Raw genomic sequence first — 14,438 nt, forward strand, 5'->3', positions numbered from 1 at the left:
AAACACACCAGTCACGAGAGGTCCGAGTGCTCCCAACCATACAACCACCCACACACACTTTGACATTTAACGAGTTACCAACTGGGCAGACGGGTGGGGGACACTTCAGTTGCGTTCTGGAGAGAGTTTCTAGTGGGCAGCGTAGAGCGAGCAGGTTGTGCAGCATAAGGCACCAGATGCTCTCCATGTAAAGGATACGTCCATCAGGGCGATCATACTCCGACACGTCTCCAGGCTGAAGCCCTCCGTGTTCATCTCCTGGTCTGAGACGGAGAGAGTGTCATGGGAATATTAATCATAGCTATAACATACAATTACATTAACCTTGATGTTATAATTACTAGTCATATTAAAATGAATTGTAGACATTCTCCTTGGACCTAGAGATACCTCCCTTCCTCTCTCTAACTGAGAGGTGTTAAGATAGTTGGCATTTACATTGCCAAGAAGTCTGATACTAATGCCCTGCCAATCGACTGACTTCTTTCTTGTGTAAATTCTCATAACTGTCTTGCAGACTTGCAGACATACCCACTTCCCCCATGGTGTATGGCAGTTTAACTTGGCCTATCCTGCCATGACCAATCCTAAACCCTCCAAGATGGTCACTCCCACTCACCTTTGTTGCCTTTGTATTAGCTACCCAAAATGCAAAAGTTTCCCGATAAAAATCTTGTTAACCCATTGTCTCACTGAATGTATTCTTGCTCACTTTGCTTCCTCTATCTTCCCATGATAAGAGAGGATCACTTCTAACTGGATGTCATTCAAGAGAACACCCTTATAGGTATAAGGCCCGGGAGGGTGTGGACTTACTCTTGGAGACGACTTTGTTGAGCAGGTTCTTCAGCTCGTTGGCTGTGATCTCCATCTCCTGGGAGACACAGGGGGGTCAGACCACCAGCACTTGTGTTGTTTAACAACAACAACCACACTCAGGCAAACCAGGATACAGAGACTCACGTAGACACATAGAACGCCTTCACTCACGTCTCCGGCTATCTCCTGAAAAATCGTCCGGAACTTCTGGTCCTCTTCGCTCTCGTCTCCCACCGCAGAGGCAGGAGCCGGCTGGAGAAGAGGGAGATGAGGAGAAGATGGGGAGAGATGGAAGAGGAGAGGAGAAGGAGATGTAACCGAGAGATGGGGAGAAGATAGACAAAGGAAAGAGGATAGAGATGAAACAGATATGAGATAGTAGATAAGATAGAGGTGAGGGTAGAGAAGATAGTGATGAGGGTAGAGAAGATAGTCATGGAAGCAGAGAAGATAGAGATTCAACAGAGAGATGAGTAGAGAAAATAGAGATCAAACAGAGATGGGAGAGAGATGACAGAGGAAAGAGATGAAACAGATTAGAGAAGATATAGAAAAAAACAGATGAGAGGGTAGAGAAGATAGAGATAAAACCGAGAGATGAGAGTAGAGAAGATATAGATAAAACAGATGAGAAGATAGAGATGAAACCGAGATAGGGTAGAGATGAAAGAGGAGATAGAGAATGAAAGCCATATGAGAGATGAATTAGAAGGAGATGATAAAGAGAAGATCAATGAAACGGATAAGATATAAACAGAAGAGAAAGTTTAAACAAGATAGAGATAAACAGATAGGTAAGGGATGAAAAAAGATAATTTGGAGATAAAGCATAAATAAATTAGGGATGAAAGAGAAGAGATAAAACCGAGAGAAAATATGAAACGGAGAATGCAGAGAACCCAATAATGGCTGTTTATGATTGGTTTGAATCAGTAGCAGTGCTGGCTCGAGGGGTGTCACCTGGCACCAATCTGAGCAATCAGCAGCACAGGGTCAACAAGATTCTGCTAGCATGGAGCAGATTCACCTAGCGGCCATTTCGCAATTCAGGTCCCCGAACCAGCATAAGTTTAGAACCAAGATGGAGCCAAGATGGCCGCTAGGTAAATGGGGACCGTGGGTGGTCAAGGCTAATGTATGAATGGGTCAACCCTTACCACTGGATGGTCCGCTTCGATCCTGTTCTCTATCTCCCTGGAAACCAATGAAGAGCAGTCACCACGGCAGCAAGGGCAAAGCCTACCAACGCATTAAGACCATGACCCTATCCCACTGTCTCATCACAACAACAACATCAACAACAACAACAACAATCACAACAACATCCGACCAACAAGTGAGTTGTGCAGATGTTCAACCATAACTTGGGTTTTAAATGTTGAATTTATGTGGGGGGGGGTAGGCCAAATTGAATGGGTTGTGAACAATGGAATAAGGAACCCGAATGAGAGCGCTAAGTCTTACCCTGTCTGTGTGCTGGGGAGAGAAGGGTTAGTCTGATACCACCTGTGTTCTGGCCTCAGAGATTATTTTGGGGGGATTTGCTTCTTGACTGCAGAAGATCTTCATTTCATGTTGTATGGGATCAGGGCTTGGTGATGGAGGGGAATGTTAACGTATAACTAGATGTGAATAGATACAGCATCAGGGGAAGTTTATGATTTCGTCATTATGTGTATTGGCTTGTGAAAACTTGGGGCAATTCCAATACTTTTTCAAATCGAATGTAGCCTCCTACTTAGGGGTTTGATTAGCGGCCGGGGCAGGTTCAAAACAGACTTCCTATCCAGTAAAAAAAAAGATCAAGTTGGGATTTAGTTGACCGACTGGTAGTGTACAGTGTACATTCATCTGCAGTTTGAGAGAGAGCTTGGGGCTATTTTGCGTAGTATTTTGCAAGTTCAGGTCCAGCAGATTACAGACTGGTCTTGGAAGTCCTCTCGTCCCCCGTCCAGGAAAGGTGTGGCTGATGTTTGGTGCTGAGTAAACTGTAAGGGAATCTTTACCGGAGCGTGCAAAAATCTGTAGCCGCTTGCTCTAAAAATGATTCCATAACCGCTTCGAACTGTGGCCGGTTTCTTCCAGCTCTACAAATCAAATCGCCATTAAAATCGTTTGCCCTTGAGTGTTTTTTCTCCCCTCCAAATAAACAATAAACCATGCCCAAATGGAACTCACACAACACACTTATAAAACATTCTGTACAATTCAAAAATATTAGTATCGTCTGCAAAACTAAGTCTCTTTCAGGCTAATATTACAGTTAACCATAAAAAACAGGGCTGGGTATCATTGTTGTATTTGTACCTTGGTTTGCAATACATTCTCCTAGTTTGAAGAAGCTTATAAGAAGAAGCTTATCATTTGAAATAAATTGAACTTGGTGCATTTCAACCTATTTTGCCCAGTGCATTATTGCTGTCCAATTTAAATCTGGAAACTTGATGAATTTTCTTAAGGAAATCATCTTTAGGAATTTTGCTCAGTTCATTTTCACATGGAAAACCAACATGTACCCTCAGTTCAAATAGAAACTGTTTATGACCTGAAATGGTTTATTGTAGAATGGGTTCAGTGTCATACCAGCAAGATAATCTATGATGCCCAGCCCTGCAAATAAACCAGCAACATAAATAAGATTATTAAACACAGACTTACAGTACAGTAACTGTTCCCTGGGTAACTCATCATTTCCTTATCATACTTCACCTCAACTAGGCTCAGCTCTGTGGCTAGACTGAGCTCTGTGGCTAGTCAAAGCTCTAGGCTATGCTAAGTTCTCTAGCTAAACTAATCTCTATGTCTAGGCTAGGCTTTGGGGCTAGGTTAAGATCTTCGCCTAGGCTAAGCCCAGGGGCTAGGCTATGCTGAGATCTGTGGCTAAACTGCTCTGTGGCTAGGCTACACCCACCCAGAACTCGGCCTTTCTAAGGCCGCTCTCTCTCCGGACTCACTCTGAGGTGTTCCTCTTCTCGGAGAAGACGCGCAGGAGGAACTCGCCCTCCTGGTGGGGCTCGTAGGTTGAGGGCACGATGACGTACTCCCCGGGGCTCAGGCGGAAGCGCTGGGTCACCTCGCGCAGGTTGATGTAGGACTTGCAGCGGGCCTTGGACGAGTTTGTCAGGAAGAAGTCCTTCTGCATGTGCTGCTTGTTGCCGTGCATCTGCCAGGGGTTACCGAGTTCGAGACAGAGGTTCAGCGGTTCACCGAGGACATGTTACACCACAACATATTAAATGTGTAAAAGATGAATAAACCGTGCGGTTAGTGAGTCAGCAGTCTTCAGATTCGTAGTTAAAGTGTCCTTCCTTACCTCCTTTGGCACCTGTGGACAGAAAAATTTGAGGTTAGTGTTGTCACTCCTACACGGAGGAACCACCCGTACACATTACATGAGACATGAAGGGTCGAAATTGTATGTTGTACGTCGTGGCACTTAATATACGCACTTATTGCATATTGTATGTAGTACTTAACATTGTGTAGTATCTTATCCTAGCTATCCTTGTTGTATACGGGCAAGGGGGTTAACATAACAATTGTTGGTGCTTGGCACTTGTTTCTATGAACATCCTTACTGTACCGACAGTGATATATTGTTTCACCTTCTTATGACAAATTGACTTATTGTAAGTCGCTTTGGATAAAAGCGTCTGCTAAATGCCTTAAATGCAAATGAAGATTCTGTGATTGGGTAGCCATATCGGATCAGTACAATTGCACAATTGTGGTTGTTTTGTTTTACGCAAACAGCCTACGTCTTAGTGTATCTAAGTGTGTACGCCTGCAATCTTTTACAAAAAAGCCTGACCCAAAAAGCCAGACTTATTTCGAAAAGCCTGACATAAATCAACCGGGACCGAGCACCTCGTAGATGGCGAAGCCGATGGTGAAGAGGTTGGCGCCCATCTTGCGCTCCTTCCTGCGGTTCTTCTGCATCAGGGACACCACGAAGGAGCAGGCCACCTCGTTGTCCTCGGGGTCGTCATCCTCCTCCAGCAGACGCAGGCGGTACTGCGGGTTGGTCCAGAAGGTGTCTGGGCGGAGGAGCAGCCAGTCACTCTTCGAGCGGTGCACACATACTGTATTGGGCGCTCCGGCCGGGGGGTTGTAGGGTCTGTGGTCGGTTCATGTCCAACGACCGATGCTATGCTAATGCTATGCCAATACCCATTTGTAAATGTTATTGATAGAGATGGTTCTGCTACTGTCAGTGGGTGGCAGGGGTCTGAAACACATGTTAATATAGGCCTATGCCTACGTACGTATGGGGTTACAATGGGTTAGCCATGCTCATCAGGTTTGGCAATTGTCCAGGCGTGTAGGGGTGTGGTAATGGGAGGTTGGTATTTGTAGCATATGTAAACACAAACTCTGGTTATGCTAATTATCAGCAGTAATTGGACAGGTGTGCAGGGGCGTGGCCGCTGGAGGAGGGTACCTGGGTAGTTCCGGCAGCCCCCGGCGGAGCAGCCCCTCACCCAGCGGCCCTCGTTCACCGACACGGTCCACTTGTGGATCTTGTCGTCCTCCAAGGCGTCAGGGGTCAGGTTGCAGATCTCGATCTTGGTGAAGTTCTTCTTGAAGTCCTCGAAGGACATCCTGGAAGGGCCGAGTGAGACGGGGCAGAGTGAGACAGAGCAGAGGGAGACGGGTCAGAGTGTGACAGGCAGAGTGAGACGGGGCAGAGTGAGACAGGGCAGAGTGAGACAGGGCAGAGGGAGACGGGTCAGAGTGTGACAGGCAGAGTGAGACGGGGCAGAGTGAGACAGGGCAGAGTGAGACAGGGCAGAGGGAGACGGGTCAGAGTGTGACAGGCAGAGTGAGACGGGGCAGAGTGAGACGGGGCAGAATGAGGAGGGATAAAGTGAGACGAACAGAGTGAGACGAACGGAGGACATAAGGCTGAGTGAGACGGGCAGCGTGAGACGGGCAGAGTGAGACAGGGCAGAGTGAGACAGGCAGAGTGACACGGGGCAGGGTGAGACGGGCAGAGTGAGACGGGGCAGAGTGGGACGGGGCAGAGTGAGACAGAGCAGAGTGAGACGGGTCAGAGTGTGACAGGCAGAGTGAGACGGGGCAGAGTGAGACAGGGCAGAGTGAGACAGGGCAGAGGGAGACGGGTCAGAGTGTGACGGGCAAGAGTGAGACCGGCAAGAGTGAGACGGGGCAGAATGAGAAGGGATAAAGTGAGACAAACAGAGTGAGACGAACGGAGGACATATGGCTGAGTGAGACGGGCAGCGTGAGACGGGCAGAGTGAGACAGGGCAGAGTGAGACAGGCAGAGTGAGACGGGGCAGAGTGGGACGGGCAGAGTGAGAGGTGAAAAGTTGTCGTAAGGATGACCCACCAGAACTCTCCATCCTCGGCATTCTGGTGCTGGAGCTTCTCCTTCTCCAGCTTGGAGAGGGAGGTCCACTCCTTGGAGCTATGGGAGGCGGGGAAGAGAACACCAACGTGGATTAACAGCGAGCTGGGTGACCTGTGTCAGTCTTCACTGGCACTTCACACCAAGGCACAAAACAAATGGTAAACGTTAAATGGTAAATGGCCTGCATGTATACAGCGCTTTTCTAACCAGTGGCCACTCAATGCACTTTACAATATTGCCTAACATTCACCCATTCATACACACATACACACACGGACGGCGGAGTCAGCCACGCGGGGCGACAGCCGGCTCGTCGGGAGCAGTCAGGGCGAGGCGCCTTGCTCGGGGACACCGTGACACTCGGCGCTAGGAGGAGCCGGGGATCGAACCAGTAACCATCCGGTGACCAGCCAACCAGCTCTACCTCCTGAGTCACATGCCACCCCAAAAAGAAGCTGATGGGTGAAGACGAGGACGGCAGCCCGCCCCCGGGCTTACTTGTCACTCCAGGGGCCGGTCCACTCCACCTGGCCCCAGGGGTTCCTGAGGCGCACCAGGCGCACCTTGGAGTCCTTAGTCTGGGTGTGCTTGCACTGTCGGGGGACATCATACGGTTGGCGGTTGAGATCCCAGTCGTTGTGTAGTAATTTACAATATGAACGGATTTATAAACTGCTAAAGACAATATGACGTCAAAGATAATAAGGTAAGATAAAAACCTTTATGGATCCCCAGGAGGGGAAATTCCTTCGTTAGATAATTGTAAATCTTTGTAATAAGATTATCTATATTAAATATATATTTTTTATTCCAGTATTCCAACCTTGGACTAATGAAATAACTCAACAGAAAGTCACAGTGTGTCCGTCAGCATCTAGTGTTTAGTTGTAGGTAAAATGCTGAGAATGGTTGGGGGGGGGGGTCTCACCTCCTGCACAGCGGTTACAGAGTAGGCGTGGCCCTTCACCAGGCCAGTGGTGGTCCGGGTCTCAAAGCGGGCCGGGACCAGGGACTACACACACACAAACACACACACACACACGCATGGGTTAACCATCATCATCTATCGGACCCAGCCAATACAATGTTTCGAGGTCCACATGTTCTGACTCAGATCCATAGAAGGAGACTCAATAAGATGTTTACTTGCATCGAAGGAACCAGCCTCAACAGGAAGTGATGGAGACGGAACCAGTGTTGCAAATTTGGCGGCTTTGTCGCTCGATTTAGCCACTTTGGCCATCTCTGGCGGCTTAAAGGTTATCTAGGTACTGGCGGCAATTCTGGTGACTTTTCGTGTGACTGGCGACTTATTTTCTGTTTTATCCCTCGTCCCTGCGCTGCACACAGCTCTCTCCCTCTCTCTCTCCCTCATCTCCAGTTCCCGCCCCTTCCCAATCCCATCAATTGCACTTGCTGCTTTTGTTTCCCACGAGGTCCTTCTTCTGCGCCTGGAAAGGACGAAGGCGATGACGCCACAAAAGTCGTCATCACGCAAACCGGTGAGTTCTAGCGGTTCTTTCAGAGAACCAACAGCACAACGTACGCAAATTAGGTGTGGTTACGTCGCATTTGACGTCGTCGCGTAAACTAGCGAGTTCTACCGACTTTTCAGAGAACCAATGGTTGACTTCTTGCAATTTTTTTTGGGCCAATGCCGGACGGAACCGGACTCGGCAGGAGGTGACAGAGGCGGAACCAGCCTGGGCAGGCGGTGACTCACATCGATGGAGCAGCCCATGAGCGAGCCCCTCTCCAGGGCCTTCTTCATGATCTTGTTGAGCTCCTTCGGGGCCTCCTTCATCTCGTAGAACTCGGTCACCCCCCCGGTGAAGTCCTCCATGGCCTCGGTGGTGTTGCCCCCCTTCAGGGCCTCGTACGAGCCGTGGAGCCTGGAGGAGGAGGAGGGAGAAGAGGCGGGACGTAGACATGGTAATACATTAGCATCTACATCCCATGAGCATCTACATGGCATTAGCATCTACGCAACATTAGCATCTACATGGCATTAGCATCTACGCAACATTAGCATCTACATGGCATTAGCATCTATGCAACATTAGCATCTACATGGCATTAGCATCTACGCAACATTAGCATCTAAATGGCATTAGCATCTACACAACATTAGCATCTACATGGCATTAGCATTTACACAACATTAGCTCCTACGTGATATTAGCATCTACACCACATTAGCATCTACATGACATTAGCATCCACACCGAATTAGCATCTACATTACATTAGTATTTACACCACATGAGCAACTACACCACAGTAGCATCTACACTAAATGAGCATATACATCGCATTAGCATCTATATTTCGCTAATCAAAATAACATCACTGCCCAGGACGTCTTGACTGCTACATTTGTAGTGGACTCTCTGCAGTTTTATTTACAATGATTTTGTGTCTTATTTAATGTGATTTTCATCAATGCATGCAGCTGTAAAATGCTGCATTCTCTTGATATTCTACTGAAATATTATAATTCCTGTTGAATTCCCACCCAAACGTCCCTCAAATCCCTCAAAAACATAAGATCATTCATTACTTCCCACATGAATTGGGACAGGAGAACTGATCATATAATTCCAGTGTTGAACAGCAATTCTTAGCTTCTCATTGCCAAGATCGCCCATACGTTCTGAAACGTAACATCCGGTTGTAAATTCGGTCACGGAGGCCAGTATTTTCTGCCGGCCTCCCCTAGTCCTACGTCTTGCTCTCATCCAGTTCGATTATACCTGGTTCGTCATGAAACATTCTCTGAATCTGTGTGATTGCGGTGATACCCTGTTGAACGGTACTTGGCAGTGGCGCCCTCCGGTGTTAGGGTTAGGGTTTGCATGTGTGTGTTAGCGAGGACGTACTTGGCGTAGGCCTTCTCCAGCAGGGCGCTCCAGAACTCATTCCTCTCGGCAGACTTGGTGAACACCAGCTGGTTGTTGAAGGTTGGGATGCGGTCGTCAATGACAACATCCACCCAGTCGCCATAGCGCCAGAACTGCAGGGGGTCAGAGACAAGGTTTTAAGATGGGAATGCTCTCTGGGCAATGCTAAGCTTTAAAGGGGTCCCTATAATCACCCCTGGTTCTGATGTTGATAAGCCGTTACACTTTCATTGCAAAATCCTCCCAGATGAATGGTACAGTTTACCCATTGGATCGTACCAACTGGCAGAAGGATCTATCCATTACATATATTGGTGGACACTCCCACTTGTGATGTCACTATAGAGTAAGGGCCTGTTAATGACAAATCAACATCACACCTGTTGGTATAATAGGGGCCCTTTAAAGAGTACCCAAACCATAGCAACAGCATGTCGTGAGGTTGGCTGTTTTTCATTGATTCAAAATAGCGATTAGTATCGATGCCTGCCTTTGTTGGTTTGATTATGCTAGCACACTCCTTGAACCCTCCATCTTTAAAAAAAAGGTTAGTTCTTAATCTCTACAATAATTCTATAAAGTTAATGACTTATGAATTATCTAATTCCTGTAGATGTGGCTCTTCAACAGCCACCACATATCATTAGCCTCATAGCATATTTGCATATTTGGCCAAATTGTGATATCTTAGCTAACTCTACTTTACTAACGCTGCTGATTAACTGCCTCATTGGCTATATCCTAAGCCAATCAGAGTGCTTTTTACATTCCATCATCACTACCTGCCTAAGTCATCTGTTTGACTGGCATTTTTTATGCTAAATACAAGATTAACCTTTAAATATGGCTTAGGCAATTATGCTATGAGGCTAGCGATATGGAGATTCAGTCCCTGCCACAATAGCATCAACGGAGGTCTTGAAGGTGTTTGTGTGTGTGTTTGTGTGTGTTTGTGTGCATTTGTGCTTGTGTGCGTTGTGGTGACCTGGAAGTGGAAGACGCCGGCGTATCCGTCGGAGAAGCCCTGCTCCTGGGGAACAACGCGGTACAGCAGCTTCTCATACAGAGTGAGGCAGGCGATGGCAGCCAGCAGCCAGCAGTCCCCTGGAGAGAGAACCTTCAGCTCAGACTCTATAGGACCCCTCAGCTATGACTCCACCAGGACCCCTCACCTTAGACCCTACTCAGGACCCCTCACCTTAGATTGGATTTAGGAACCCTCACGTTAGACCCCGCCCCCCTCACCTTAGACTCTACTAGGACCCCTCACCTTAGACCCTACTAAGACCCCTCACCTAAGACCCCCCCTCACCTTAGACTCTACTCAGGACTCCTCCCCAACAGGACCAGATGGGTGGAATCTTAAATATAATCCTAATCCATCTGCATTCCTTAACCCTTAACTTTGAGCACACGTTTCTTGCAATTGAACAGTCAATATTCGGACGGCCCCTAGGATTAGTGAAGTGTGTTGTGTATTGCGACTTCCCATTCCTCCCTCAATGATTGAGGATTCAACAAAACAAAAGGAACAAGCGATCTAACAAACGTGTCTTAATGCTTCTAAAGCCCAAAGCCCAAGGACTCTACGGCTTCACATTGTAAAGGTTGTGTTCCCTCTATGGGCGATGTGTATCAGGACCCTAGTGCCGTGGTCAGGTACGGTAGAAACCGAGGGGGTTTCTGATTAGAACTATATACAACCTATCCGAGCTAAACTCTCTAGTCTCCAAACCCTTACCTATCCTCCAAGGACTTCCATCTGCTAATCTCTGGCGGGCCTGCTGAGCTGTGCGTTTGATTGTCAGGTGACGGTGTGTGGAACAATGTGGGGGCGAGGGTCAGGGGTCGGCGGCGGGGACTTTTGTGTTCATACCCGCTGCTCATTATTTGCGACCCCAAACGCCACAACAATGAGAAATGCTGCAGGTTGAATTCTCTTCCAGAAGAGTTAGCATAATGTTGGGAGGCTGCTGCAGGGGGGACATTATGGGATGTTTGCGTGCTGTTGTGGGAGAGGAGTGTGCATCTGCGCAGTGTACGGTACTATCAGGTGATGCCCTGCTTGTTGTGTAGGTTCGGTGTAGTACATCTTTCCCTATCCGACACTTCTTCATGGTACTTGTGACTGTTTGCAGTCATGCGATCTGGGTGTGAGTGGTTGATTGGTGGTTGAGCCAATCAATCAGCTCATCAGTGGTCGCTGTGGTGCTGTTTGCGTAAATCGGGTCCCCAGTGTCCAGGGCCCGGTTCCTCGCCGGTTCCCTGACCCGGAGGTGGAGGGACAGGGAGGGGAGAGGGGTTTAAGGCGGCCATGGTTTACCCAGGTCTTACCCGGAGGTGAGGGACAGGGGAAAGTGGTTAATGTGTATGGTACTATCAGCTGATGGTTTACCGAGGTCTTACCCGGAGGTGAGGGACAGGGGAAAGTGGTTAAAGTGTATGGTACTATCAGCTGATGGTTTACCCAGGTCTTACCCGGAGGTGAGGGACAGGGGAAAGTGGTTAATGTGTATGGTACTATCAGCTGATGGTTTACCGAGGTCTTACCCGGAGGTGAGGGACAGGGGAAAGTGGTTAAAGTGTATGGTACTATCAGCTGATCGTTTACCCAGGTCTCCCTGGCAGATGTCTGTCCTGCTGGCTCCGCCCACAATGAACTCAGGGTTCTCACAGATTTCCTGAAGAAACAGAAACCAAGTGAAATTACAATCCATCATCCATGCGTCTCCCTGTCCGTCCATCCTTCTTCCCAACATCCATCTTCCATCTTTATATAAATGGACATATCTTTTCTTGGAGATGGTCTAATCTCCCTCTGATACGGGTGAAACCAGAAGACCCTTTCTGATGAGGTCGTGAGGAGACCGCTCTGACCAAGAACTTCTGGTGGTCCACCACCTCTCTAAGTGTAGGGGCAGAGCATACTCCCAAAGGACAGGAAGACCAGACTTACTTCTTGAACATCTTTCCACCCGTAAGTAAGACAGTAATCGGTGCAAAACAACTCCACACCCGGGTATCATTGCTTGGTGTACAGGGAAAAGAGTGTTCCACCTCCCACATGCATCATCTTCAACATCACCTTCAATTCTCTGTTTCTCACAAGACCCCTCATTCATCAATCAATGAACCAAGCGTCTCCAGACCTCAAAACTCAATGAATCAATCATCACCTAAACAGCAGCACCATCATACAACCCCCAGGTCTCCAAAACACACCTGATCATCTCCACCATCATCAACAACCCATAGGTCCCCACATCACACCTGATCATCTCCATTATCATACACCCCCATGCTGCCAAAACACAACTTATCATCTCCACCAACACACACCCCCAGGTCTCCACCATCATACACCCCCCCCCGTCCCCCAACAGCCCATGAATCCCACCCACCCCCAGGCCTCCTGCGACCACCTACCTTGGGCCTCTTCCAGACGATGTTCTTGACCTTGTTGGACTTGGCCCCCAGCTCCTTGTAGCCTAGGGACTCCACGCTGGCGGGGAAGGTGTCGTCCTCGAACAGGCTCTTCTTCTGCAGGCACTCCTGCTTGAGCGCGGTGAAGTCCTGCCCGCTGAAGCGCAGCGGCTTGCCCAGGGAACCCTCCCCGTCGCGCCGCTCGCGCTCCCGGATCAGACGGTCGCAGAAAAAGCCGGACGGCATGTAAGGCATGTTCGGCTCGGCTGAGGTGTCGACGTGTAGAAAAATAAAAACAAGGGCCCGGGCCAGGTTGTACCAATAAGTCTTAGGAGGCTGGAAGCCCTGGCATAAATCCAAACAGCTGAGCTCGGATTGGATCGCGGCTGGAGTGACGCTGGAGCCGACGGGTCACGGAGTAGACGTGTGTGACGGGACCTTCGTTTGTTTACCCGGCCGAGCATCGGCGTGACACACGGGGCACGCAACACACACACACGCACGCATGCATACATACACATGCATACACACGCCCACACATGCATATACACATAACATACACACACATGCATATAAACACACACACACACACACACACGGACACCGTAGAGGCACTCACACACACACAAAAAATAGAGGCAGGAGAAAAGAGAGAGAGAGAGAGAGAGAGAGAAAGAGAGAGAGTATATATTTGTAGTATTCTGATTGGCCGGTTGAACAATACACCCCACGCTGTGCGTCCATCATTGTTGTGTGAGACAAAGGCCCACAGGTCAGAGTAGGGGGCCGGTCAGGGGATGTTCTGGATCAGCAGAAGGCATTCAGCACCTTTAAACCCATTCTCACCCATCCAGCCGCCTCAGCACAACGACCCCAGGCTAAACGCTACGGCCTAGCAGCCGGCTGTGGTGTACTGTGCTCGTACGGTGGTGCCATGGCTTCCATGTGCCAGCTGGGATACGCTGTGAGTTGTATCCCGTAGTAGATGTACACCATTTTGTGTGCTGGCCTCGCTAAAGGCTATTTGGGAAACGTGGAGGGATGTCGGGGCCTGTGTGATGATAGCAAAGTTCAAACAACATGAACGTCAAATAGTGTCTGAATTGCAGAGCCACTTGGGTGCTCTGAAAGGCAACTATAAATAATGTGAAAATATATAATTTTCACATTATAATATATATAATTATTATGAATTATTTGAATACCAACTTCTCCTGATCATGTGTCAGTCCTGATCACATGATCTCCACAGTCTTTCAGACTCTGAACAGGCTCCTGATTTCACCGTTGGTTTGACAAACAGAAGCACGAGGTCTCTGCTGATGGTTGCATCATGTGAGGTACGGAGAACCGGCAACCAAAGGTGGATGAACTTCTACCCACACAGCCGCTGCTTGGCAGTGGTGTGTTTAGCGAAGGCCAGAGCTAAAGGGCCTCAACGGCAAGAGCCCTCCGAAACAAAACACGCATAAACGTTAGAAACTTTTATTCAAGAGACCATTAGACCAATGATTTAAAGCCAGTTTCATCTAACTGCTGATTGGTGCTTTAAAGGAAATAGACCAAATTTGGCAGTTTATTTCACAAGTAATGGAAACTGTATAGCCAACAACAAACCTCTGACGTTACAGATTAAAGAAAGAATAATTCGATTTTCACATTCCTTTTCTCAGAAACTGCCATTCCTTGTTATGTGCCTGTTTCCTGAGCCCGTTTGGGAAGGTTGAAGAGCAAGTGTTCCAACTGATAAGGCACGGCTACGTCCCCCTTTATGACATCCTAAGGAGTTCCATCAGTCATTGACTACCATCTGGTTAACCATACTATAGTTTAATTAGGGAGCAGAGCTGTTCTCAGCATCCTGAGACCTGGCTGCCACTGTATAAGTAGTCCTTGCTTTTGCCAATGCATTGGACTTCTCCT

General features: G+C 48.2%; 1 protein-coding gene across 1 annotated transcript in view; it reads right to left on the reverse strand.

Moving 5' to 3' along the window:
* Positions 1–12,770, reverse strand: part of capn3a (calpain 3a, (p94)) — a gene marked incomplete at both ends in the record, with an annotated part of 14,892 nt that extends 2,122 nt beyond the window's left edge. Inside the window, 16 exons of the mRNA XM_079752228.1 lie at positions 174–263; positions 817–874; positions 991–1,071; positions 1,977–2,013; positions 3,774–3,982; positions 4,133–4,144; positions 4,687–4,856; positions 5,261–5,421; positions 6,172–6,249; positions 6,691–6,785; positions 7,121–7,204; positions 7,916–8,084; positions 9,072–9,205; positions 10,078–10,196; positions 11,704–11,773; positions 12,519–12,770. Coding sequence (XP_079608354.1) covers positions 174–263; positions 817–874; positions 991–1,071; positions 1,977–2,013; positions 3,774–3,982; positions 4,133–4,144; positions 4,687–4,856; positions 5,261–5,421; positions 6,172–6,249; positions 6,691–6,785; positions 7,121–7,204; positions 7,916–8,084; positions 9,072–9,205; positions 10,078–10,196; positions 11,704–11,773; positions 12,519–12,770 — 1,819 coding nt within the window. The remainder of the gene's footprint in view (positions 1–173; positions 264–816; positions 875–990; positions 1,072–1,976; positions 2,014–3,773; positions 3,983–4,132; positions 4,145–4,686; positions 4,857–5,260; positions 5,422–6,171; positions 6,250–6,690; positions 6,786–7,120; positions 7,205–7,915; positions 8,085–9,071; positions 9,206–10,077; positions 10,197–11,703; positions 11,774–12,518) is intronic.
* Between the last annotated feature and the right edge of the window lie 1,668 nt (positions 12,771–14,438).

This window comes from Pollachius pollachius, assembly GCF_949987615.1.
Source record: "Pollachius pollachius genome assembly, chromosome: 15".
Taxonomy (NCBI): domain Eukaryota; kingdom Metazoa; phylum Chordata; class Actinopteri; order Gadiformes; family Gadidae; genus Pollachius; species Pollachius pollachius.